At 42.4% G+C, this 26,881-nt stretch overlaps 1 protein-coding gene across 1 annotated transcript in view; it reads right to left on the bottom strand.

Moving 5' to 3' along the window:
- Positions 1-26,881, bottom strand: part of LOC131568649 (M1-specific T cell receptor alpha chain-like) — a 163,649-nt gene that overhangs the window by 15,797 nt on the left and 120,971 nt on the right. Inside the window, exon 4 of the mRNA XM_058820753.1 lies at positions 8,885-8,935. Coding sequence (XP_058676736.1) covers positions 8,885-8,935 — 51 coding nt within the window. The remainder of the gene's footprint in view (positions 1-8,884; positions 8,936-26,881) is intronic.

Here is a 26,881-nt window from a genome sequence, read left to right as displayed (position 1 = left end):
AGTTTGGTTCCAGCTCCAAAGTTAAGCTTGTCATAACCCCCAGAATTACACTGTGACACAGCCCTTTGCAAAATGGTGCCCTGGGCTGGCTGTGTGCTGGGTGAAGGCTGCAGAACATGGCAAGCCTCTGTTGGGAGCAGCTCACGGAATGAGAGGATAAAAGAGGTTGGAAAAGACCTTTGAGGTTGTCAAGTCCAACCTGTGACCCAACATCTCCTCATGCACAAAACCCTGGCACTGAGTGCCCATCCAGGCTTTGTTAAACCCTGCAAGGATGGTGACACCTTACCCTCCCCCGACAACCAATTCCTGTGCCCAATCAGAGAAAAATTTTTCTGCTTTCAGTGAAGAATTTTTTGCTGAAAAAATTCGCTTCTTTCACTGAAGAATTTTCTTTCAGTGAAGAATTTTTTGCTGATGTCCAACCTGAACTTCCCCTGGTGCAGCTTAAGGCTGTGTCCTCTGTTTCTCTCACTGGTCACCTGGGAGAACAGCCCAATCCCACCTGGTTGCACCCAGCAAGTTTTGATAGAGAAGAAAAGAATTGCTGAGCCAGTCTTACTGGATAACCAAGGAGGCAAAGGGTGTGTTGGTTAGAAGGGGTTTTTATGACTTAAAGCAAAGGATAAACCCACCCCAAAGAAGATGATGTTTTTACCAAGGACAGAGATAGACAGGCAAACAAGTCAGCACATGTTGCAAGTAGAAAAAAGGTCTCAGAATTTTCCACTGCAAGAAAACTGAAAAACAACTTCCAGCTTAAATTGTAATGTACTAACTGTGAGTGACTGGAGAACAGTAACATGAATATGGTAATTACAGTAGTTATGACAGGCTATAGGTAAAAGCTAAGTTATAGGTTGGTTCTACTGTATGAAGATGCTCAGCAAAGAAAAGTATAGAATGCATTGTAACCAAAACCTCCACTTTTTGGACCTGAAGACCATGAAGTCCAGCCTATACCCCAGCAGTTCCATGTTCACCCCTAAACCAATAAATTTAACAAGGAGTGTCCAAACACATCCTCCCAATCTCCAATTTTGGCCCATGTGGGAAACCCAAATCCAGGGCAGGGCTGCCAACATCGTGCTTCCCAAAGCTGTGCCACTCCAAACAACGAAGAACAGGAGAGAAAATGAAGCAATTCCCCTTCCCAGGCCAAGGGCTTGCTCACCTGGCAGGACTGAAAGCACTGTCCCCTTGCCAAAAATGACTCTGGCTGCCACATTTACACCCTGACACATTTCCTTGCAAAAACTCCTCTGCCAGCCCTGCACCTGATCTCAAGCAAAATTGTCCAGGTTGTGTCACAGAGATATTTTCTGAAAAAATCCTTTGCTAGTATCTTTTTCTCCTGAGAAGCTGAGAGGCCTCAGAAAGGAAATGTAAACAATGGTTATCTGCTGCTGTGGAATGCAACAGGTGCATTTTTGATTGGTCTCATGTGGTTGTTTTTAATTAATGGCCAATCCCAGTCTGGCTGTCTTGGACTTTCTGGTCGGTCACAAGATTTTATTATTATTCCTTTCTATTCCTTTCCTTGCAAGCCTTCTGATGAAATCCTTTCTTCTATTATTTAGTATATAATTTTCTTTTAATACAGTATATATAATAAAATAATAAATCAGCCTTCTGAAACATGGAGTCAAGATTCTCATCTTTTCCCTCATCCTGGGACCTCTGTGAACACCACCACAAGGTTGGAAAAGCCCTCCAAGACGATGAAGTCCAACCCATACCCCAGCAGTGCCATGTTCACCCCTAAACCATTAAATTTAGCAGGGAGTGTCCAAACACCTCCTCCCAATCCCCAAAATTAACAGGAAACACCCACAGCTCGTGCCATTCCCATTTCTCTCTCTGGGTTGTGGCTCCAGTTCTGCAGCTCCCAGCAGTAACCCAGAGATCACTGCTGGAGCTGCTGCAACAGCCTGAACTGCATTTTGCTCCTCTTTGCAAACATCACCCCTATTTTTGAGTGGGCTGAAAATCTCAGTGTCCCAAATCTCAGAAATCCTATTTAGTCTCACACATCCCTGCTCTTGCATTTCACCTACTTGTTGTCACTTTTTGCAGTAATTCTTTTCCCCAGCACTGCCACGTTTCCAGAACACACTGGATAAGCACAAAGTCTCCCACTTATTCCCTCAGAACACCAAAACCAGCCCAAATTTCTCCACAAATCCACTGTACTTGTTGCAGCTCAGCATTGTCTGGGTCCATGTCAACATTGTTTGGTCCAGCTTGGCTAAGAGGGGAGACAACTCACCTGGGGCAATGACAAGTCTGGTTCCACTCCCCCAGACTGGTTTTCCCCAGTTTGCATTGGTCACACAGTGTGAGAGCTCATTACAAAATGGGCTGGGGTCCCCTCAGCCCTGGGGCTGCCCCTGCCAGGGGCTCTGAGCAGATTTCCAGAGATCTCCTCTGGCTTCTCTTTGCCCAAACCCCAATTCTCTGTTCAATCCCTGGGGAGAGCCGCACTGGATTGGGGTCACCAAACCTGGCAGAGATGGGGAGAAGCTCCCCCTCGGTTATCAAGGGGAAATTTGGGATCCCTGCCCCAAAGGTTGCTTGCCCTGCAATAACAGAGGGAAGGGAAGAGCCCCCTGGCACAGGGCACCTTGCCAGCAGCCCAAATCCCAACTCCAGGAGGCATCTTGGCAGTGCCAGGGGTGTTCCAGCACTGCAAGGAAAATCCTCCTAATCCACACCACACAAAACACTAAAGATGGTTTCCAATAGCAAATGATAAAAGCCACTTTAAATGTGCTTAAAAAGCCACTTAAAATACTTTAAAAGCCATTTAAAAATTACTTAAAATTAAATCAGATAAAGGCCTGAAAGATGCTTTGTACGGCTGGATTTTACGTTGTGAGCAAATCTGACTGGATGACCTTTTCCATTTCTAATTTCTACCATTCTGTGACTTTGATAGATACAATCCTCTGCTGCTTATAAACCAGGAAATGTTACAATTATTGTCTATGTCATATGGATTTTTTTTGCCCTTTCTACAAGACAGACAATGACAAGGGAAAAAGGGCAGACAAGTCTGGCTCATCCCAATTTTGGCCCATGTGGGAAACCCAAAACCATGGCAGATCTGCAAACACCGTGCTTCCCAAATCTGTGCCACTCCAAACAACCAAGAACAGGAGAGAAATGAAGCAATTCCACCTCCCAGGCCAAGGGCTTGCTCACCTGGCAGGACTGAAAGCACTGTCCCCTTGCCAAAAATGACTCTGGCTGCCACATTTACACCCTGGCACATTTCCTTGCAAAAACTCCTCTGCCAGCCCTGCACCTGATCTCAAGCACAAAGCAGCTGCAATTCCAGGCACCAGCAAAGCTTCCTGACACAAAAGATTCTATTACCTGCACAAGGCAACATCTGTTCCCAGCTCCTGCCTGAAAAGCAGCAGTTCCCTTTGCCTTTCTGAATTTTGGGCAGCCATGAGAGACAAGTGCCAGCCATGGGAAGGCTTTCCCAAAAAACTTTCTCCCAACCTATGAAAAATGCCTTCACTCTAATAGAAATTAAATCAAGATTTTAACACAAAATGGAACAACTGTCCCCTGGCAGTCTCCCAATTCAGAGTTAGACACTGACTAGCAGATTACATTGGCTGACACATAAAGAACTAGAAAAATATCTTGGGTATTTGCTTTTTGAAAATCTACATGCAATTCTGACAGTGCTTGGGTTCATAGGCAGGTTGTCACAGAGACAACATTGTGGCATTCACTTTATCTGAAAAATACCTTTTTCCAGGATTTTTCTCCTGGGAAGCTGAGAAGCCTCAGAGAAAGGAAAACAATTCTTTTCTCATTTGCTTCTCCTCTGTTTCGCTCCTGTGGAAGGTGTTTGGAGATTGTTTACCCACAGGTGATTGTTCCATTGGATTCTGCTGTGAGCTGTTTTAAATATTTGGCCAATTGGGGCCAAGCTGTGTTGGATTCGGGAGAGTCTCAAATTTTCATTATTATCTTTTCAGCATTCAGTAAGTATCCTTCCTGTATTCTTTAGTATAGTTTAGTATAGCATTCTTTAATATAATATGAGTATCATAAAAAATTAAATTAGACTTCTGAGAACATGAACTCAGGTTCATCATTCCTTCCTCCATCAGGGCACCCCACAAATAAAATAGCTGAGAACTCACTGGGCTGGATGGAGAGCCTGGTCCCGGAGCCAAAGGTCAGCTTGTTGCCAAAGCCTGAATTCACACAGCATTTCCTGCCCTAACAAAAAGCCCCAGGAGCCTCCTGAGAACAGCAGCTCTGCCCCAGGCCCTGCCCAGCCCTGCCAGAGCTGGGCAAACACAAATCCTCCCTGGCTCTGTCCCACAGCCCTGAGTGCTCTGCATGACCTGAAGGTGCAGAGGAGCAGCAATGGGGAAGAGCTTCCACAGTGACTTCTGTGAGCCAGAGAGGAGTTGGAGAAGAGGATCCATGTTTAGCCCTGAAAGAATTTCCTATCAGGGAAGGAAAACCAAGACAGAGACACAGAACCCAAGAAACCCAGAAAGAAAGAAGGATAAAATTAGAGAAACCTGCAACAGGCTGTTCCAATGAGAACTTTGTCTCTCGTGACCAGTGAGAAAGTATAAACTTATGTACTTTATAAGAATGTCTAAGAAGCATGCAGGCTATAATAAAAACAGTTTGAACCCTTCTGAAAATGGAATTTGTTTCTTTGTTTTGTCAGGCGAGCACTCACTGGGCTGGATGGAGAGCCTGGTCCCTGAGCCAAAGGTCAGCTTGTTGCCATAGCCAGATCCTGAATTCACACAGCATTTCCTGCCCTAACAAAAACCTTCCCCAAAACAGGAGTGGGCTTCTCCTGCAGGTTCCCATCCCAGAGCCTGCCCTGCAGCCCCTGCAGTCAATGAAATGGCAGCTGGAACCTCCCTGCCCTAACCAAGGTGCCTCAGACACAGCAAGGATGTGTGGGACACTGTGCAGGGGACACTGCAGGGCTTTGGACAAAGGACACACAGAGAGCTGAGCACTCACTGGGCTGGATGGAGAGCCTGGTCCCTGAGCCAAAGGTCAGCTTGGTGTAGCTGTTGTCACACAGCATTTCCTGCCTTAACAAAAAGCCCCAGGAGCTTCCTCAGAGCTGCACCTCTCCCTCAGGCTTTTCCCAGCCATGGCCTGGCTCACAGGGGCAGCAGAGGGGACACAGAGCCTTGCCCTGGCTCCTGTGCCTCCCTGGGCTGCAGTGACCACTGTGTGCATCCCAAAATCATCCCAAAATCATCCCAATGTCACACGCAGAACAAGGAGCCTTGGTTTGGACACTGCCTGAGAGCAAAGTCATCCCTGCCCAGGGACTCCCAGAGATGGCCAAAGCTCCAGCCAGGCTGCTGCTCTCAGCCCTCCAAGGAGGAGCTGGAGCACAGCTGAAAGCACAGAAAGCAGAGCAGCAGTGCTGGACTTACTTGGCCTGACAGTGAGTCTGGTTCCAGAGCCAAAGGTAGGGACATAAGCTCCTGTTCCTGTATTCACACAGCATTTCCTGCCCTAACAAAAAGCCCCAGGAGCCTCCTGAGAGCAGCAGCTCTGCCCCAGGCTCTGCCCAGCCCTGCCAGGCACATTTTGGCTCTCCCAGCAGAGGTGAATGAAGCAGAGAAAGGACGGGAAAGCAGCAATTGCTGAGCTGGGCCAGCCTGCCCCACACACCAGGCTCAGCCGGACCACAAAATGTCCCTGTCTCACCTCAATCACAAAATGTCCCTGTCTCACCTCAATCACCAATTCTTAAATCAGAAAATATCCCTGTCTCACCCAAATCAAATGTGTGAAATGGTTTCTCTTGTTTGGCCTGAGATGTTTATTAGTTCTGATCTATATTATAGTCTCACAATTGAAAAATATATTGAAAAATATCCCTGTCTCACCTAAATCTCAAATTGTCCCTGCTCACCTAAATCACAAAATGTCCCTGTCAGCCCTTCTGCTGCTCAAACCCTAAGCCCACCATAAATGAGGGAAATCCAGATAAACCAGTTTCTTACTTGGTTTCACAAGCAGCTTTGTCCCTTTGCCAAAGGTAACTTTGTAGACATTGTTCACACAGTGAGAAAGGAGCCAACAAAAACCACCCTGGAGGGCAGCAGTCAAACCCACAAATATTGAGTGCCCCAGGCATTGAGAAAAGACCCAAAAATGCAGCAAGACCCTAAAAAAAGAAAGGTAAATTTCCCAGGATTTAAAGCATAGAAAACAAATTGTTTCTCCTCTGGGTTTGTGCAATCCATTGCACAGATTCAAACCATGAATTATCTAGAACATTTCCCAACACTCAGAGAAACTACACTGAACATTTCACCCCAGTTTCCCCAGCCACTGGCTGTCTGTGGGATCCCCCTGAAAGCACAGCTCCCTTTCAACAGGGAAAGGGGGGATTTCTGTGCACAGCATCATTCTGGACCCACTAAATCACAAATTGTCCTTCTCAGACCTAAAAATGCCTTTGGAAAAAGCACTGGCACAGCTGTGAGACTGAACAGGCTCAGAGGCACTGCTGGTACACAGGAGAAGGGAAAATCCACTCCTGAAACCTTGGATTTAAAAAAACAAACCCCAAAGAGTAGAAAGGTAAATGCTCCAGGTTTTAAAGCACAGAAAGCAAATTGTTTTTCCTCTGGATTTGGGCAATCCCTTGCACCGATTCAAAGCATGAATTATCCAGGATATTTTCCAACACTCAGAGAAACTACATTGAACATTTCACCCCAGTTTCCCCAGCCACTGGCTGTCTGTGGGATCCCACTGAAAGCACAGCTCCCTCTACACAGGACTCTCTCTGCACAGCATCATTTTGGACCCAATAAATCACAAAATGTCCCTGTCAGCCCTCAAATGCCTTTGGACCAAACCCTGGCAAAGCTGTGGGACTGAACAGGCTCAGAGGCACTGCTGGTACCCAGGAGAAGGGAAAATCCACTCCTGAGCCCTTGTTCCCAGTGCAGCTCCCTGTGCAAGGGCAGTTTCTGTGCATTCCCAGCATCCCAGAGCCTCTGCTGAAGGCTCCCAGCAGCAGCAGGGAATGAAGGAGCCTCTGTGCTCTGCTGCCCATCTGCTCTGTCATTGACACAGCAGCAGAGCCCACAGGGAGCCCCAGGGGACAGGGAAGGGTTTGGGACAGAGGAGGCACAGGAGAGCTGAGCACTCACGGGGCTGGATGGAGAGCCTGGTCCCTGAGCCAAAGGTCAGCTTGCCAGAGCCTGAATTCACACAGCATTTCCTGCCCTAACAAAAAGCCCCAGGAGCCTCCTGAGAGCAGCAGCTCTGCCCCAGGCTCTGCCCAGCCCTGCCAGAGCTGGGCAAACACAAATCCTCCCTGGCTCTGTCCCACAGCCCTGAGTGCTCTGCATGATCTGAAGGTGCAGAGGAGCAGAAACATGGAAAAATGTTTCACAGTGACTTCTGTGAGCCACAGAGAGGAGCTGGAGAAGAGGATCCATGTTTACCCCTGAAAGAATTTCCTGCCAAGGTCGGAAAACCAAGACGTAGACACCGAACGCAAGAAACCAAAGAAAGAAAGAAGGATAAATAAGAGAAACCTGCAATGGCCTGTTCCAATGAGAACTTTGTCTCTCATGACCAATGAGTAAAGTATAAACTTATGAACTTTATAAGAATGTCTAAGAAGCATGCAGGCTATAATAAAAACAGTTTGAACCCTTCTGAAAATGGAATTTGTTTCTTTGTTTTGTCAGGCGAGCACTCACTGGGCTGGATGGAGAGCCTGGTCCCTGAGCCAAAGGTCAGCTTGTTGTCATAGCCTGAATTCACACAGCATTTCCTGCCCTAACAAAAACCTTCCCCAAAACAGGAGTGGGCATCTCCTGCAGGTTCCCATCCCAGAGCCTGCCCTGCAGCACCTGCAGTCAATGAAATGGCAGCTGGAACCTCCTTGCCCTAACAAAGGTGCCTCAGACACAGCAAGGATGTGTGGGACACTGTGCAGGGGACACTGCAGGGACAAAGGACACACAGAGAGCTGAGCACTCACTGGGCTGGATGGAGAGCCAGGTCCCTGAGCCAAAGGTCAGCTTGCCAGAGCCATAGCCTGAATTCACACAGCATTTCCTGCCCTAACAAAAACCTTCCCCAAAACAGGAGTGGGCTTCTCCTGCAGGTTCCCATCCCAGAGCCTGCCCTGCAGCCCCTGCAGTCAATGAAATGGCAGCTGGAACCTCCCTGCCCTAACCAAGGTGCCTCAGACACAGCAAGGATGTGTGGGACACTGTGCAGGGGACACTGCAGGGCTTTGGACAAAGGACACACAGAGAGCTGAGCACTCACTGGGCTGGATGGAGAGCCTGGTCCCTGAGCCAAAGGTCAGCTTGTTGCCATAGCCCGAATTCACACAGCATTTCCTGCCCTAACAAAAAGCCCCAGGAGCCTCCTGAGAGCAGCAGCTCTGCCCCAGGCCCTGCCCAGCCCTGCCAGAGCTGGGCAAACACAAATCCTCCCTGGCTCTGTCCCACAGCCCTGAGTGCTCTGCATGACCTGAAGGTGCAGAGGAGCAGCAATGGGGAAGAGCTTCCACAGTGACTTCTGTGAGCCAGAGAGGAGTTGGAGAAGAGGGTCCATGTTTAGCCCAGAAAGAATTTCCTACCAATTTAGGATAACCAACACATAGACAAAGTACACAGGAAACCAAGAAAGAAAGAAGGAGAAATAAGAGAAACCTGCAACTGCCTCTTGCAATGAGCACTTTGTCTGTGGTGACCAAGGAGTAAAGTATAAACTTACTCCTTGGTAAGCTTTACAGGAATATATAAAAAGCATGCAGGCCATAATAAAAACAATTTAAAACCTTCTGAAAATGGAGAGTGTTGCTTTGTTTAGGCAGCTGAGCACTCACTGGGCTGGATGGAGAGTCTCGTCCCTGAGCCAAAGGTCAGCTTGGTGTAGCCTGAATTCACACAGCATTTCCTGCCCTAACAAAAAGCCCTAGAAGCTTGCTCAGAGCTGCACCTCTCCCTCAGGCTTTTCCCAGCCATGGCCTGGCTCACAGGGGCAGCAGAGGGGACACAGAGCCTTGCCCTGGCTCCTGTGCCTCCCTGGGCTGCAGTGACCACTGTGTGCATCCCAAAATCATCCCAAAATCTTCCCCATGTCACAAGCAGAACAAGGAGCCTTGGTTTGGACACTGCCTGAGATCAAAGTCACCCCTAGCCAGGGACACCCAGAGATGGCCAAACACCAACCAGGTTGCTGTTTTAGCAAGTAAAACTAACAGGTTAGAAAAGTAAAATAAATTGTATGGCAACTGTGTATGAGTTTAGAAAGTTCTATATTACCTTGTAACAAAGAAACTTGGGACTACTCTTGAACTACAGCGCAATACTTGCTCCTCTAAAAATCCCAATGAAGGAGCTCCAACCCAGCAGAAAGCAGAGAAAGCAGAGCAGCAGTGCCGGACTTACTTGGCCTGACTGTGAGTCTGGTTCCTGAGCCAAAGGTAGGGGCATAAGATCCTGTTCCTGAATTCACACAGCATTTCCTGCCCTAACAAAAAGCCCCAGGAGCCTCCTGAGAGCAGCAGCTCTGCCCCAGGCCCTGCCCAGCCCTGCCAGAGCTGGGCAAACACAAATCCTCCCTGGCTCTGTCCCACAGCCCTGAGTGCTCTGCATGACCTGAAGGTGCAGAGGAGCAGCAATGGGGAAGAGCTTCCACAGTGACTTCTGTGAGCCAGAGAGGAGTTTGAGAAGAGGATCCATGTTTAGCCCTGAAAGAATTTCCTATCAGGGAAGGAAAACCCAAGACAGAAACACAGAAACCAAGAAACCCAGAAAGAAAGAAGGAGAAATAAGAGAAACCTGCAACTGCTGCTTGCAATGAGCACTTTGTCTGTGGCGACCAATGAGTAAAGTATAAACTTTTGACCTTTTAAGAATGTATAACAAGCATGGAGGCTATAAGTAAAACAGATTGAACCCTTCTGAAAATGGGATGTTTTGCTTTGTTTAGGCAGCTGAGCACTCACTGGGCTGGATGGAGAGTCTGGTCCCAGAGCCAAAGGTCAGCTTGTAGTTGCCTGTATTCACACAGCATTTCCTGCCCTAACAAAAACCTTCCCCAAATCTAAAGCAGTGGGGATCTCCTGAAGGTTCCCATCTCAGAGCCTGCCCTGCATCCCCTGCACTCAATGAAATGGCAGCTGAATGGCTGCAGTGACCACTGTGTGCATCCCACAGTGACAGGAACAGCAAGGAGCCTTGGTTTGGACAGTCCCTGAGAGCAAAGTCACCTCTGCCCAGGGACTCCCAGAGATGGCCAAACACCAACCAGGCTGCTGCTCTCTGCCCCCAAGGATGAGCTGAAACCCAGCAGAAAGCACAGAAAGCAGAGCAGCAGTGCTGGACTTACTTGGCCTGACAGTGAGTCTGGTTCCAGAGCCAAAGGTAGGGGCATAACCAGCTGATGCTGAATTCACACAGCATTTCCTGCCCTAACAAAAACCTTCCCCAGCTTCTAGCAGCACTGGGCACCCAGCAGATAGGGCTGGATGCTCTGAACTCTTGGATATGTGGATGCAAATCGTGCTTGGAAATCCAAAGGAAAAGAAGAGAGAGAAGAGAGAAGAGAGAAGAGAGAAGGAGAAGGAGAAGGAGAAGGAGAAGGAGAAGGAGAAGGAGAAGGAGAAGGAGAAGGAGAAGGAGAAGGAGAAGGAGAAGGAGAAGGAGAAGGAGAAGGAGAAGGAGAAGGAGGAGAAGAAGGAGAAGAAGGAGAAGAAGGAGAAGGAGAGAGAAAAGAGAAGAGAGAATAGAAAAGAGAAGAGAAAGAGGAAGAGAAGAGAGAAGGCGACATGTAACTACATAACTGAAGAATCTCCAGCCCAGTAAGGGTATCCTGAAAATCTCACTGGGCATGGGGCAGTTTTGACCCACGTGGAAGGAGTTAACAATAAACTGGTGCACTTCTCAGCTCAAACTGGAATCTCTGTCCCTCTGCCAATGTGAGTTTGTGCCACAGCCCACACAGCAGTTTTCAGCTCATCCACAAGCTGAGAGAGCAAATCAACCCCTGCTGGCATGGCCATGGCACAAAAGGTGGCCAGGAGCCCACAGTGGGTATCTGAAAGGAAGGACAGACCACTGACAGGGTAATTGAGGACATTCTCTAGTGAACCTCTCTTCAGCTCATGTAGGAATCAGAAAAATAGAAACATCCACAGACACTAAAGGATTTGATCTGCAGCCTTAGAAGAAGCTTAGGTTGATAGAGAAATACAATATACAGATATTAAGCAGAAAAATAATAAATTTATATTTCTATAGTTGTAGGTGAGAATATGCCTTAAGTAAGTGAGAAACTGTATTGAGTAAGATAGTGAAGAGTCTATAGTATTGTAATGTAATTGTATAAAGTAAACTCAGAGTTTAGAAGTTAGAATAGAAGCCAATGTGTTCATGTGAGTTAGAAGCCCATTAAATAAAAGTATCTGCAGTGCAACAGAAGCAAGTAAAAGTAATAGGTCAGAAAAGTAAAATAAATTCTGTGGCAACTGTGTATGAGTTTAGAAAGTCCTATATTACCTTGTAATGAAGAAACTTGGTTATATTCAAGAGTAATCACAAATACTTAATCCTCTAAAATCTCACAGCTCTAAGATAAATGTTTATCTAAGCAATAAATAATTCTTAACTTAAAAATAGTCCCATCCCTTCATTTCTAGCAACAACAATGACAAGCTCATATCGCTAGTATGACTTTTTGCATCTTTTTTCTATCTACAATATTGAGCAACAACTGGTTTAAACCTTACTTGGTTTTACTCTCAGCTGCACTCCACGTTCAAAGGTGATTTTGTTTCCATAGTTATTCACACAGTGTTTGCCTTCACAACAAAAACCCTTTTTTCCCTCCAGGACCAAGTTAGGTCCAACTTGACTTTTTTTTTTTTAAACTTAGTCTATCCAACAAAACTCCTAGGCAATTTTAACTACATTTCTTGGAAATATTTCTCCTAATTTATGGTCTCATTCAGTTTGTACAGAGTTGGCACTGACTGAAAATTTTCTTCTTTATTCAGGCTAAGAAACCCCACAGCAAAATTCCTCCTTCAGCATTAAATCAGCATTAAAAACAAATATCTCCTCCTGAACCTTCCTGCACAAAACACATTTTTTGATTTCTCAAATAAAAAATTCCCCTTTCCATTACAGCCTAGTTTTTTGTTGTTGTTGTTGTTTTTGTTCTGATTGGGTTTTTGGTTTTTGTTTGTTTGGGGATTTTTGTTTTGTTTTTGTTTGTTTGTTTTTGGTTTGGTTTTTTTTGGTGTTTTGTTTTTTGGGTTTTTTTGGGGTTGTTTTGTTTTGGTTTTTGTTTTGTTTTGGGGGGGTTTTTTTGTTGTTTTTTTTTGCGTTTTTTGTTTTTGTTTTGTCAAGGAATGCAAGCCTGGATGGAAACCTCTCTGCAGCCAGAAGCAGGAGACCCAGAACAAAGGCTAAGACAGTTTTTCCAGCAGAGAAGGAATTGCAGCCTCTGGGAATTAAATGAGGACCTTGCCTGGGTTCTGGAAAATGGAAATAAAAGGACAGGGAGAGGTCTGCAGGTCTGGGAGGTTCCTGGGAACAGGCTGTAGTGAATAAAATTATTCAAAAATGACACAGCTCTCAGTGGCACAGGAAAATCCAGCCCCACAAGTAGATTTTTAGCCTCATAATGAATTTTTTCCCCTCTGGTGCAAGGTCAAGCTCTGACCTTCAGTTGCTCTCAGAAGAAAAGAACAATGGAATTTACTTCCATTTTAAATGCCTGTTTCAATGCTGTCCTGGAAAGAGGAATTAGGCTTTCCCATCCATAACTCCCCTCAGGTTTTCCACCTACCTGGTTTCACTACCAGCTGTGTCCCACTGCCAAAGGTCACTTTCCAGCCAGATCCTGAATTCACACAGTGACACACTCGCTTACAAAAACCACACACAGCTTTGGGTCCCCACAAATGTGTGTGTTTTCCAAAAGAGATCAAGGGGAAAACGGATTCCACCCTTGTCACATCCATTGACATCTAAATCAGGATGTTTTCCCAGCTGATCTCTACAGACAGAAACCATTCTGAATGCAGGAGAAACCCAAACCCTATTAGCATAATGTGGTTGAAGTTCTTGGATAATTTTTGTAATGTTCAGGAGAGAGGAGAATCTCAGCCTTGCCTTTAAAATGTGAAACAACTATTTGTTTTTAGATGTACCTGATTTCAGAATTAGTTTTGTGCCTCTCCCAAAGGTGAGTTTCCAGGAAGACTGCGTTATCTCACAATAATCAACCTTTATACAAAAATGGTAAAGCAGAAAATCCTCAGCCTCTAACAGCCAGAGCACACTGACATTTCAGAAGGGGATGAAATTTCCACCACTTTTTAAAACAACTAACAGAGTTGTTTCTAAAATTTCTCATGGTCTAAAGAGGGAGTCAAGCAGATCCGCCAGAAGCTAAGCAAGAGACCAGACCTATTAAAGAAATAAGCAAAGAAAAATGAAACAGAAACTTCCAGAGAAAACCAATCTAAGGTCGTAATTTTTCCCTGTTTGTTTAGTTGATGATAAACCCAGTAAGGGAAAGAAGCAAAGAAAAATGAAACAGAAACTTCCAGAGAAAAACAATCTAAGCTCCTAATTTTCCCTGTTTGTTTAGTTGATAATAAATCCAGTAAGGGAAAGAAGCAAAGAAAAATTAAACAGAAACTTTCAAATTCAGAATTGCCCTGATTGTGGGAAACTTTGGCATAGCCAGGAATCAATTAAGACCCTCCCTACAGAAATCCTAGAGTTGAAAATCCATTTCGTTTGAAATAATGGATTTATTTATCCAATAAATAAATAATAAATAATGGATTTTTTTAAAAGAAAGAATTTTAAAGAAGCTTTTCCTCTGAATCCTAAGGAAAATCTGATTAAAAAAAAAAACAAAACTAAAAATGCAGTGTGTCCTTGGGGAGGAGATACTTACTGGGCTTTACCAGCAGCCTGGTTCCACTTCCAAAGGTCACTCTGCCTGCATTTCCTAAGTACACACAGCCAAAAACTCCCTTACAAAAACCCCCAGGCTCCTCTGCACATTTCACCTTCCAGAAGACTCTATTGTCACTAAAATAAAACTCTATGTGCAAAATGCCTGTTAGGGACCCCAAAAAAATGAAGGCTGGGGTGCTGCTTCTCTGCCACCTTGAAGGTTTTGTGTCAATATTTTTACAGGTCAAGAATTATGAAGTGCCCTGACCTTGGAAGGCTTTGTGTCATAGCCAGGAATCAATTAGGACCCTCCCTACAGCAATCCTAGAGTTGAAAATCCATTTATTTTTAAATAATGGATCCATTTATCCAATAAATAAATAATAAATAATGGATTTTGTAAAGAAAAAAATTGTAAAGAAGCTTTTCCAACTGTATCCTAAAAATGCAGTGTGTCCTTGGGGAGGAGATACTTACTGGGCTTTACCAGCAGCCTGGTTCCACTTCCAAAGGTCACTCTGTTTGTACTTCCTGAGTTCACACAGCCAAAAACTCCCTTACAAAGACCCCCAGGCTCCTCTGCACAGCTTCCAGAGCAGCAGATTCTATTGTCACCAAAATAAAACTCTGTATGCAAAATGCCTGTAAGAGATCCCCCAAAAAATGAAGGCTGGGGTGTCTCTTCTCTGTCCCCTTGCAGGTTTGGTGTCAATATTTTTTGCAGGTTAAGAATGATTAATTGCCCTGATCTTGGGAGGCTTTGGCATAGCCAGGAATCAATTCAGACCCTCCCTACAGAAATCCTAGAGTTGAAAATACATTCATTTGAAAGAATGGATTCATTTATCCAATAAATAAATAATAAATAATGGATTTTTTTAAAGAAAGAATTTTAAAGAAGCTTTTCCTCTGAATCCTAAGGAAAATCTGATTTAAAAAAAAAAAACAACAAAACTAAAAATGCAGTGTGTCCTCACTGAGGAGATACTTACTGGGCTTTACCAGCAGCCTGGTTCCACTTCCAAAGGTCACTCTGCCTGCATTTCCTGAGTACACACAGCCAAAAACTCCCTTACAAAAACCCCCAGGCTCCTCTGCACATTTCTGCTTCCAGCAGACTCTATTGTCACCAAAATAAAACTCTATGTTCAAAATGAGATCCCCAAAAAATGGAGTCTGGGGTGTCTCTTCTCTGTCCACTTGCAGGTTTTGTGTCAATATTTTTTGCAGGCTAGGAATGAGGAAGTGCCCTGATGGTGAGAAGATTTGTCATAGCCAGGAATCAATTAAGTCCCTCCCTACAGAAATCCTAGAGTTGGAAATCCATTTCTTTTTAAATAACGGATTTATCCAATAAATAAATAATAACGAATGGATTTTGTAAAGAAAGAATTGTAAAGAAACTTTTCCAACTGTATATTAAGAAAATCTGATAAAAAAATTTTAAAATGCAGTCCTTGGTGAGGAGATACCTACTGGGCTTTACCAGCAGCCTGGTTCCACTTCCAAAGGTCACTCTGTCTGCACCTCCTGAGTACACACAGCCAAAAACTCCCTTACAAAAACCCCCAGGCTCCTCTGCACGTTTCAGCTTTCAGGGCAGCAGACTGTATTGTCACCAAAATAAAACTCTATGTGCAAAAAGCCTGTTAGGAAACCCCAAAAAATGAAGGCTAGAGTGTCTCTTCTCTGCCCCCTTGAAGGTTTTGTGTCAATATTTTTTGCAGGTTAAGAATGATGAAGTGCCCTGATTGTGGGAAGCCAGGAATCAATTAGGATTTCTAAAGAAATCCTAGAGTTGGAATTCCATTCCTTTGAAATAATGGATTCATTTATCCAATAAATAAATATGAAGTAATGGATTTTGTAAAGAGAGAATTGCAAGGAAGCTTGTCCCTCCTTATCCTCAGAAAGATCTGATGAAAAAACCCCATAAAAATGCAGTGTGCCCTTGAGGAGGAGATACTTACTGGGCTTTACCAGCAGCCTGGTTCCACTTCCAAAGGTCACTCTGTCTGCATTTCCTGAGTACACACAGCCAAAAACTCCCTTACAAAAACCCCCAGGCTCCTCTGCACATTTCACCTGCCAGGGCAGCAGACTCTATCTCTATTTGTCACCAAAATAAAACTCTATGTGCAAAATGCCTGTTAGGGATCCCCAAAAACTGAAGGCTGGGGTGTCTCTTCTCTGCCCCTTGCAGGTTTTTGTCAATATTTTTACAGGTCAAGAATGATGTAGTGCCCTGATCTTGGGAGGCTTTGGCATAGCCAGGAATTACCTAAGATTTCTACAGAAATCCTAGAGTTCAAAATCCATTACTTTTGAAATAATGGATTAATTTATCCAATAAATAAATAATAAATAATGGATTTTGTAAAGAAAGAATTGTAAAGAAGCTTTTCCAATTGTATCCTAAAAATGCAGTGTGTCCTTGAGGAGGAGATACTTACTGGGCTTTACCAGCAGCCTGGTTCCACTTCCAAAGGTCACTCTGCCTGCACCTCCTGAGTACACACAGCCAAAAACTCCCTTACAAAAACCCCCAGGCTCCTCTGCACATTTCAGCTTGCAGGGCAGCAGACTCTATCTCTATTTGTCACCAAATTAAAACTTTATGTGCAAAATGCCTGTTAGGGATCCCTCCCTACAGAAATCCTAGAATTGAAAAACCATTTATTTTGAAATAATGGATTTATTTATCCAATGAATAAATAATAAATAATGGATTTATTTATCCATTTATTTTGAATAATAAATGAGTGGTTTTGCAGAGTAAGATGTGACTGGGGACAATATCTGGCAAGGACACCTGGTTTATTATTTCACATTAGCAGAACTTCTGCAGGCTTTTCTATACCTGTTAATACATTTTAAATCACTTTTTTATAGGACAGAGACTTGCCAGTTCTCTGAAGAGCCATCTCCTTTCTTGCTCATGTAATTCTACACATGGGGAGACCTTGTGTTGCTCTTCAAAAATGATAAATGTGAAAAGCACAAGGAAAATAATTCTTTTACACTGTCTGCAGTATCTCCACCTACCAAGGAATACCATGAACATCAAGCAGCTATAGAATTGAGACAGCTCTGTAGTTTGGTGAAAGATTTGTCATCTGTCTGGCACTCCACACTGATTTACATGATTTCACATTATTTCGTCCTTGCATCCTTTGCGTGAGTAGAAAGTGCTGGAGGGACTCCTCTCATAACAGCTCTCCATGAACTCTCAGACCTTACCAAAAAAGCCCCAGATTCTTCTTGCTGCTCTGTTTCCACTAAATATTCCAGCCAAACTCTCATTTCAGCCCCAGGAGCCGCAGATATGGAAGGAGATTCCCCTTCCTCTCCCAAGTTAATTACATATTACAGATTTCAAACATCTGATTCTCCAATACTTCTCAAAACACTCTTGTTCAGACCATGCACTTACTTGGTTTGACACTGAGCCTCGTTCCTCTGCCAAACTGCAGCTTTGCAAAGCTGCTTCCTGAATTCACACATCACTCAATCACTTTGCAAAAACCCCTCCTGTTCTGCAAATACACCCAAATCCCAGGAAAACTCCTGCTCTGTGATGGTTTCTGGACAGGAGGGAACTCAGATAAACCCCTCCCAGATTTACTGAACCTGGCAATGAAAATCTAGGCACATATCTGGCATCTCAATAAAATATTTCAATTCTGTAATCTATCCAGACAGGAAAACACTTCCAGCATCGGTGCAAGCCTCCATTCCTTGTTCCTCACCAAAAATCCAGAAAACATCTGCTCACTGAAATATAAAGGTGAGAAAGAGGACTTGCCCTTGCAGGTGGATAATTAACCATCCTGCTAACGGGTTTCTGTGATGGATATACCCAGTTCAGCTCTTCCTTGTATATCCTGAGTCATTCCACACATGTTTAATTGCTTATGGGAGGTTTTCAGAAATGCAATAATGAAAATTTCATTAATGCAACTCCACATAATTCTCCTTCCTGCACACCCAATCAGGGCACACATCACTCACTGCATCCTGAAAAAGATCCAGATAAAAACAAGTCTGTAGATGAATTAACCTACACATTGTGGTGCTCACTTGGGTGAGCCTTGGGTTTCCTCCTGTCATTTTCTACATACCGCTTTTCATTACCAGCATTCCCCCCTCCTTCAGTATTTCCTGACATTTGGAAAAGAGAAATGCTTCTCACAGAATTCGGCAAAACCACAGTTTCTCACCTGTGAATCCAAGGCAAAATCTGTCAGAAAACACCATTCTGGTCACAAGTCAGCAATGGGGACTTACTGAGATATTTAGCCTGATTTCTACAGAACACTGGCAACAAAACCAAGTGTAAGACTGCTGCAGCATTTGAGATCATCACAATTGAAGAAGAATTTGAATCTGCATGATGGAACAGTAATTTGGACTGAGTACATTTGCAAAATATCTGGCAGAGTAGGAAGGTAAACAGGTAAAAAAAGCTGCTTTCTTAACCAGACTACACTTACTTGTTGTCACAACTGCGTCCCCTTTCCAAACATCTGCTTTCTCCCTTCTGCAGCTGCACTGCCTGAGAGTTCTCTACAAAAGTCATTTCTGAAGTTTGAACTCCTCTCAAAGCATGCTGTGAGCCACAGGACCTGCCTATAAAGAAAAAGTATTGCCTTTCACAGTTCAAAATGGGAAAAAGCCCAGAACCAGCCAGTCAGAAGTACATAAAAATTTTATGGGAATGCTGTCTGGATTGGTTTTCTTCCTTTCTTCCTCACTTATTTAAATTTGGACTGCAAATTGGAGATTTTCATATGAACACAGGTTTGTTCTGATTTCTTTCTACAAAGTGAAAAGAAAGTTTATTTTACTTTACTGATTTCTGTTTCTCAGGTATACCTGCCTCCCAAGTACCAATTTGATCCTCGATCTCAACAGATAACGAAGTCATTCAGGTTGGTAGAATGAGTTGACTTTTATTTTAAATTTAAATTTAATTTAAGATTGGAAGTCTAATGATTTCCAACTCCATATTGATTGCTGAACTTGCCCAAACAATGCAGCAGTTTTGAACTAGCACTGCCAAATCCTGTGAATGGGTAGGAAATGTGTCCTAGCCCCTGAAAAATTCTGATATTGGCTTGGGAGTGAAAACCCAGCTCTGGAGACTTGAATACAAACTCCTTTATAAAAAGCACCCAGAACTGAACAGACACTTGCAGTTATCCTGTTTATTCTGTGGGGCTCTAGCAGGAATCTGAATTCACCATTCCAGATAAATCTGGGAGAAGATCCCTGGGGCAGAGCACAAGAACATTTCCCAGCTCTGCTGAGGACTCAGGAGCAGCACAGAACGGGCTCTCACTGCAGCTGGGATGTGACAAAACACCATTTTTCAGTGAAAACAAATGCTGGAACGCTGCTTTTCCTGGAAGACTTACTTGGAAGCACAAGCAGATGAGTTCCTCCACCAAAAGTGACCTTCCTGTCGCCAGTAGACACACAATGAGAAAGGCCTTTGTAAAAACCACTGCAGAGGAACTGAGCAGATCCTTTGGAATCTGTTCCACCGTGGAAGCCAATGGGAAGCAAAATGTCCTGCTCTGCTGGGGATGGTATCCGCAGCAATTTATTTCTGCTGCTTAAAATTTTGTTAAACTAAATCTTATCATACGTGGCAGGATTTAATACTTTTCTGCTCACTTCAGTAAGTATTTTGGGGTCTGTAAAAGCAACCAAGTCTTCTATTTCACTTTTTTTTCCCCCCCAATTTAAGGTATTTCATGGGGATAAAAAGACAATATTTATATTGCAACATTTCTCTGCAACCATTATTGTGTCAATATATTGATTATAAAAGAACAAAAAAGGTTTGAATCATTCCGTACCACTGCCCTGGTAACAGTACATTTGAGAAGGGTTAAGAAAAATCAATAATGAAAAGGTTTTCAGTCTTATGGACTCACCAGAACAGAGATAAGATTTCCTAAAACTTCAAACAAATTAAATATGTAGAAAAAAAGGACACAGAAGTGTAATTATTAAGTTATCCCTCTTCACTTACTTGGTTTTACAATAATTCTTATTCCTCGTCCAAAGGTTACTTTCCCAACATTTCCTGTGTTCACACAGCCAGAAAGTGCTTTGCAAAAACCATCCAAAGAAATAAATTTGCCTTTTTAACCCCTCCTTTCCTAGAAGAGAAGCCAACTAAACAAAATTGGGAGTGGTAAATTATAATATCCATAATTTATTATGGAATAAGACTCATGGCTTAACTAGAGACATCACCATCAACCTGTTGCACCTAATTGTATGTATCCCTTCCTTTTCTTTCTCCTTTAAAGTGGAAACTGATTTTTTTTTCACCAAGGAGTAACTATCACTCCATCTTAACTGTATGTCTGCTTTTAGCCATAAAAACAATTACAAGGCAATCCTTCATGAGGGAAAAAAACCCAACATTTTTTTCAATAGCTTAATTCCATTTGTGAAGGTGAATTACCAGTTGCAGGGAGAATTTAGAATAATGATGTGTGCAGTAATAAAAACCTTAATGGACTCAATTTCTACTGAGTTTCTACCTCATTTGCCGGCAAACATATCTGGCTGAAAATTAAAAGAAGTTGCTCCCTGTGAACGTTGCCAAAACTGCAGCAAATTTCTTCTCCTTCTCTTAAAAGCTTGTGCCACATCCAATCCCACAGGCAGGAATATTGTCATCCAAACCTCTGAGCCACTGCAGTTGAAATGAAAGATGTTTTGCATTTATTTCACCCTCAGATAAATGAAAAATGGGTATTTTTTAAAAACCACAAAGTTTTTAGATAGTCTGATAATCTACCTGGGGATGAAAATCCATGTACACTGAGATTTTCTACACACTAAAACTTCAGGTTGCCAAAAAAGCCTAAGAAAAATTGTAGGAAGATAAAGACACTCAAGAAAATTTCCATCAATGGATTTCAGTGATCAAGGTCAGGTAAGGACATGCAAAAATTCTTCAAAATTACAATAATTCAGAAAGAAGGAATTTACATTTTCCATTTCAAGAGATGCTCCTGCCTTCCTTAAACAGGCACCTGTCTTTTCATACCCAGACAGTATTACAAAGTTCAGTTTTTGATATATTTCTGGCACTTACTTGGATAAACAGAGAGTTTTGTCCCTTTTCCAAAAGTCAGCTTGTTGTAGCTACCTCCAGAGTTTCACGGTGGCAGAGAGCTTTACCAAAACTGCTGGCAGCAGCTTCTGGGTGAAAGGAGATTTTCAGCTTTGATGTGCGCTCACAGATCTCTCAGGGGGTTTCTTCTCAAATTTTCTAGGTCAAGACCCGACCTAGAGAAGGTGATGAGGTCTGGAGAAGGGGGTTGAAGTAAAGTGATCTTCAAGGTCTCCTCCAACCCAAATAATTTTGTGATTGAAGTGCTCGGGGAAAAACCCTCATGGCAATTCCAAACAGTGAATCCCAGAGCTGAGGGATCCTGTCCCACCAGCCCAGCCCCACATCTATCACAGATTGTGGTCCATCCTCCTGTGATAGCAGCAAAGGTTTCAAAACAAAGGTCTCAAATCAATGTTTTTATTCTGTAGAAATCAGGATAATTAACTGTGAGCAAGATGAACAAGAAAAAGCAAGACAGGAGTGAAATTTTCCTACAGCATTTTGTCCATCTATCTCAGTTAGTGCTTATCTTATCCCAGTTTACACCAGCCTGCAACATCAAAACTGACTAAACTCCTCATCCAAGTGTTCCCATCCCCTGAACAGCACCAAAATGATGATGAAGCCTTAAGGATTTATTCCTCTCTAAGATAAGAATATGCTTTTTTTCTCACATTTCCAGGTTTGGGGGCAAAAACCCCAAACCCAAACAATGAAACAAGACTAAACCCCAAAACCAACCAAACCAAACAACAAAACCACAAACACTTCTATAATCTTCTTGTATAACTAAAATTATAGACAAGCAATCTACAGAGCAACTCCCCTATTTGCATTCCAACAGATGCACAGAGATTTCTAGAAAATGGCACTGCAGCCTCCAAATTCAGTATTTTCTTTTTCTAGCCTACACATCAATAACTGACAACTTACATGCAAACAGAAGAGTGGAATATACTCAGAAAATTCATTTTCCCTCATATTGTTTTTTCCTTATTCCTCTTGTATTATACTCACTTGGATTTACCTTCAGAGCAATCCTTGTCCCAAAGCTGAGTGAATTGCCAATTCCAGCATTCCCACTGATGTGGGAAATATCACAAGACCACCTCAAAATGCCAATCTGAACTCTTATTTTAAAATCTGTGGAAGCCACAATTCCAGGAACATTTTATTGTTGGTTCACAGCTACTCTGGAATAATCAAGTTCTTTACTGCTCTTCAGAATTCCTTGACTTTCTTATTAAGGTCTTCCTTGACAGAAATTTATTTTCTCAAAACTGGTATATCACAACTGTAAAAAACTTCCCAAAAACTCAAGACATTTTGCAAAAATCTGAACTCAAAACTTGCTGAGTTCTCACAACTCGAAGATGAAGAATTACTTGTTTCAGCCTGGTGTAAAACACCCTTTTCTTTAAGGCATTTCTGTGTATAATTCCAATTAACTCCATGGAGAGCAGCTGTTTGAGACAACCACATGTTGTCCATGCTCCAGCCACTTTCTCTCTCAGAATTCTCCTTTAGAATTTCACTATAAAACTATAAAAACCACCTGTTTTTCACCTGATGGGGCTGTAGGAGCTGCTCTAGAGCTGCTGAGAGAAAAACCACTAACCTGTGCTGAAAGAAGTGTAAATTGGTCACTTTGGCTTCAGGGACATTGGTTTCTGATGATGGTTTCCTGAGGAAAAAAATTTATTTTCTCCTGTTTAGCTTAGTTGTAAATCAAGAGATTTCATGAAGATGTTGTGCCACATTTGGACTCTGTGTATCCCTCATATTTAAGGAGAAATGATCTTTTAGACAAAAACCCCACAAACAAACTCAGAAGTTCTTATGCTGAGTGGCTTTTAATGTGAGATATAATCCCTTGACAGAAAGTAAGCTGGTATTTGCCACAAGTGTTTTCAGTACCATAGAAAGGTTTGTAAAATAATTGAGTTATAAAAGAAGCTAAGCAATACAAACTGATGCATGTTATTAATTTTTCTAGATCTTTTCCAAATTGCTGATTTACAGGGGGAAAAAAAAGCATTGTAGGATTTTAATCCAATTTTTTCTTTCTCAAATGTAACCTCAAACCTTTCCACACAGGACAAACAATTCTGCATGGTGTCTCTGAACAGGCAGTAGCTTCCCAAATCTTTCTCATGGAATACTGGACTGGCAACCACAACCAGTTTGTCCAGCCAGAAACAGGACTGAATCTGCAGAATGGCATCAAACTGAAAGCAACTGATTTATTGCTACTGGCCTTCAAAAGTTAAATGAACTTGAATCAAAATAAAATGTAAATAATAAAAAGAAAAAGGCATTTTAAAAGTAATAAAAATTTAAAGTAAAATAAAAGATAAAGTAATAAAATTAAATTTAAATGGCCATCTCTGTGTATTAAGTTCATCTAAATGCACAGGGAATAATGTGATTTAATTTGCTTATATCCATCCATTTGCAGTGTTTTTCCCACTCTTTCTTACTCAGCTGCATTTTCTGTTCTGAATAATATCTCTGGGGAGATGCCTCATTGCTGTATTAGACTAAAGCTTTGAAAGCAATTACTGTAAGCAGAATTTTACTGATTATCTTAATTCCTTAATCTTAATATCTGTTTATCTTAATTCTTTATCTTAATATCTGACTATCTTAATTATCCTAATTTTACTGATATCTTACTTCCCCAAACTGTAGTTGGCAGGGAAGTGATTTGTGACTCTGTCATTTTTTTCCCCATTTTGGAATTGAAAATGGGAATAAATGGAGATTTCATCCCCACATTTCTCCAGACAAAGAGGAGCAGCTCACCTGAAACCACCGTCAGCTGAAATCCAGACACAAACTGCAGCGTCTCAATGAGCGTGCCCACAGCAGCTCCACCCTTTACAAAAACTCCTCCTCCCTCCTCTCATAAAATTTAAGCAGCACATGATGATTTTTAACTATTCCTTATCACATAGAAGTAATGATAATGTTTGTTTTAAAGTTATTTGAAAATTATACACAGGGATTAAATATTTAAAGCTGTGAAAGCCACTCTTTTCTTGATATGGTAGCTATGCTGACTGACATGATTGTGATGAAATGAATAATTCTGTGTTTCTAAAATAACTGAATACATGCAGACTTTCCTTAGAGCAAAAAGAGTTATTTAAAAGTTTTACTTTTCCCAGGAATGCAATTGCTCTTTCTGTGTCCCACTCTGAACAGGAGAAAAACATTCTGCATGGATATTCAGCATCAGCTGAAAAAAATCTGGGCATCCCTTCCAGAATATCTCAGTCCATCACTTCCACTCCAGTCAAGCAGTCTCAAAGTACATTTACTTGCAGCAAATAAGAAAGAGGAAACAATTAGAACCAGCAGCTGATGATATTTTCCTCTTGGCTGGCAAGGATTTTGTCTTTACTCAGGGTTATCCAGGCTAAATTGAAGTGTTTGTGGTTCCTGCTCAGCAGTAACTTCCAGTATCACAAAATAATCCCTTCTCAGCATGTCCAGGTGAGTTTTTCTCTGTAGGTCAGCCACAGAGCACTGGCATTTGGAATTTTCCCAAGTGCCATTCCCAAAATTACTGTACAGCACAGTGAGGAAAGAAGTAAAGGAAAGGGAGAGGGGAATGGTTATTGTTCAAATTACAAATTATTTCTTTACAAATTAATTACATTTCCAAGCCATCCTCTATGTGTAATCCCTACCAATATTTTCAGCTAAAAGCTGGCTGGGATGAGGAAGGAAAAAGAGCTGAAAAGCAGCAGATCACATCACTGAAGAGTTTTAAATATTCACCCAGATTTCCAAATACACAAACTTGCTCAACAAATGGGAACTCTCCCACTGATGCTACTATAACATACATAATTGGAAAACTTTATATATTTCTATAAAATAGATAGAAAAACCTTTATTAATTCAGAATAATTTAAAGACAAGGACAGGTCAGTTCTGTGTATTTAAATCATTCTATCCTCTTCCAAGACCCTGCACCGCTTTGTTACAGAACAAGATTTAACGGATTTAATGGCTGTGTCCTGATTTATAGAGTGAATTATCCACCAAAGGATAATTTGGGTTTTCCCAGAGTCCCACAGCAAGTGACCATGTCTGAGGCTGTGCTTTGAGTCCCACCCTCCCCTCATTGCCTGTTCCTTTAGACTCCTTACAGCTGTTCAAAGCACAGCTGTATCAGGATGCCTAAAGCAGACAGCTCCAAAGCACACCCCCTGAATTCCCAGCTGGATTAGATTAAAGAAGTATCATATCCACAGGTTTGTGCCACGCAAACAGACTCACCTGTTGGCAGAAAGAGCCAGGTCCACAAGCAGGTATTGATGTGAGAAGCCCCATTGAGAAACTCCTTGGCAGATGTCCAAGGACTGGAGCTCTTGAGGGCAGCTCAGCTGCAGGAAAATATGAAAATACCAGCAGCTTCCTCACAATATCCTTATCCAGGGCTCCAGGCACTCTGGAACTTGCATTCCCTCATTTTCTTATCAGCTTCTTCATTGCCTGAAGCCAGAAGATTGGGTTGCATTCCTTGCTGGTTCAGACTTGCTGCTTGCTTAGCCAGACATCCACGCCTTTGGAAGACTTACTTAGGTGTAACAGCTTCTCTTGGCCAAACCCATTCCTTCACCCCATCAAGACACCTTTCCTCTAGCCCAGGAAATTTATACCACAAATATTCCTTGAATATTTTGTTGTTTAAAACTCCTTTGGAAATACTGAGGAATTTTGAAAGCAGCAAGTGCTGCCTGTATTCCACTCCATTTCTTCTGTTACGAATCACTTCCAGATGTAATCCTGCTTTAGTTTGAACCTTCAAATGCAGTTTTTCAGCTTTCAGCTTCCTGATCCTGGTCTTTCCAAAGCCTTTGTATCACTTAGCAAGAGTTTCCAACTTCATCTGCTGGCAAGGCCAGAAGAAGGGCAAAAGAGGAGCAGAGAGTTTAATCTGTGGCATGTGGAGGCGCAACACTTATGGGGTTTGGGTGGTTTCTTTGATTGGTTGGTTTTTTGGTTTGTTTTTTTTTCTCCTGCTTGAGCTATTTGCTGGATTTCATGATTTTGAAAGTGTCGTGAGAACAATAAACACTTTGGCCAGAAGAGAGCAGGAGAGATCAGAGAAAGAAGTTCAGTTTACATCAGTAGATCTAATTTTAGCAGGAACTTTTTAGTATTTGGGGGAAACAGAACATGCTGGTCAGAATATACCCAGCAAATGCAGGAATATGATTATTACATTGTATTTTTAATGCTGTATAAGAAAACAGAAGGATTCCGTGGCAAAAAAAAAGCTATTTTTAAAAAGCTGTTTTGTCCACTATCATGGAGTTTGATACTGTTTAAGTAAAAAACAATAAAAGAATACATTTATCATCTTATCAAAACATGTCAAAAAGTTTATGTGAAGGGAAAGGGAAACAGTCTGGTTTACCCTCTCAAATAAAATGTTGAGATTAAAAAGAATGAGGAAATCCAATTTTAAAAAAAGGGGGTGGGGGATATTTTTAAACCTCATTCCATGTATTTGAATTATTTCTAGCAAATTAAAAATCAAAGAAGTTTTGAGGTTTGCTTTGAGTATCCTTTTAAATATATGCCCACCCTTTCTCCCAAACACCAGCCTTGCAGCCAGGGTTTAGTTTTTCACTCTAAATACAGTTTTCAATTTGCCAGTGGGCAAAATATTCCCCCTGCTATTCAGATTTCCTTGTTGTTCACAATGCTTTTCCATGTAACCTCTTGGAAAGAAATTTATTCT

This window comes from Ammospiza caudacuta, chromosome 27 (assembly GCF_027887145.1).
Source record: "Ammospiza caudacuta isolate bAmmCau1 chromosome 27, bAmmCau1.pri, whole genome shotgun sequence".
Taxonomy (NCBI): domain Eukaryota; kingdom Metazoa; phylum Chordata; class Aves; order Passeriformes; family Passerellidae; genus Ammospiza; species Ammospiza caudacuta.
Note: the sequence above shows the minus strand (reverse complement) of the source record. Positions and strands in the feature narration are given on the sequence as shown.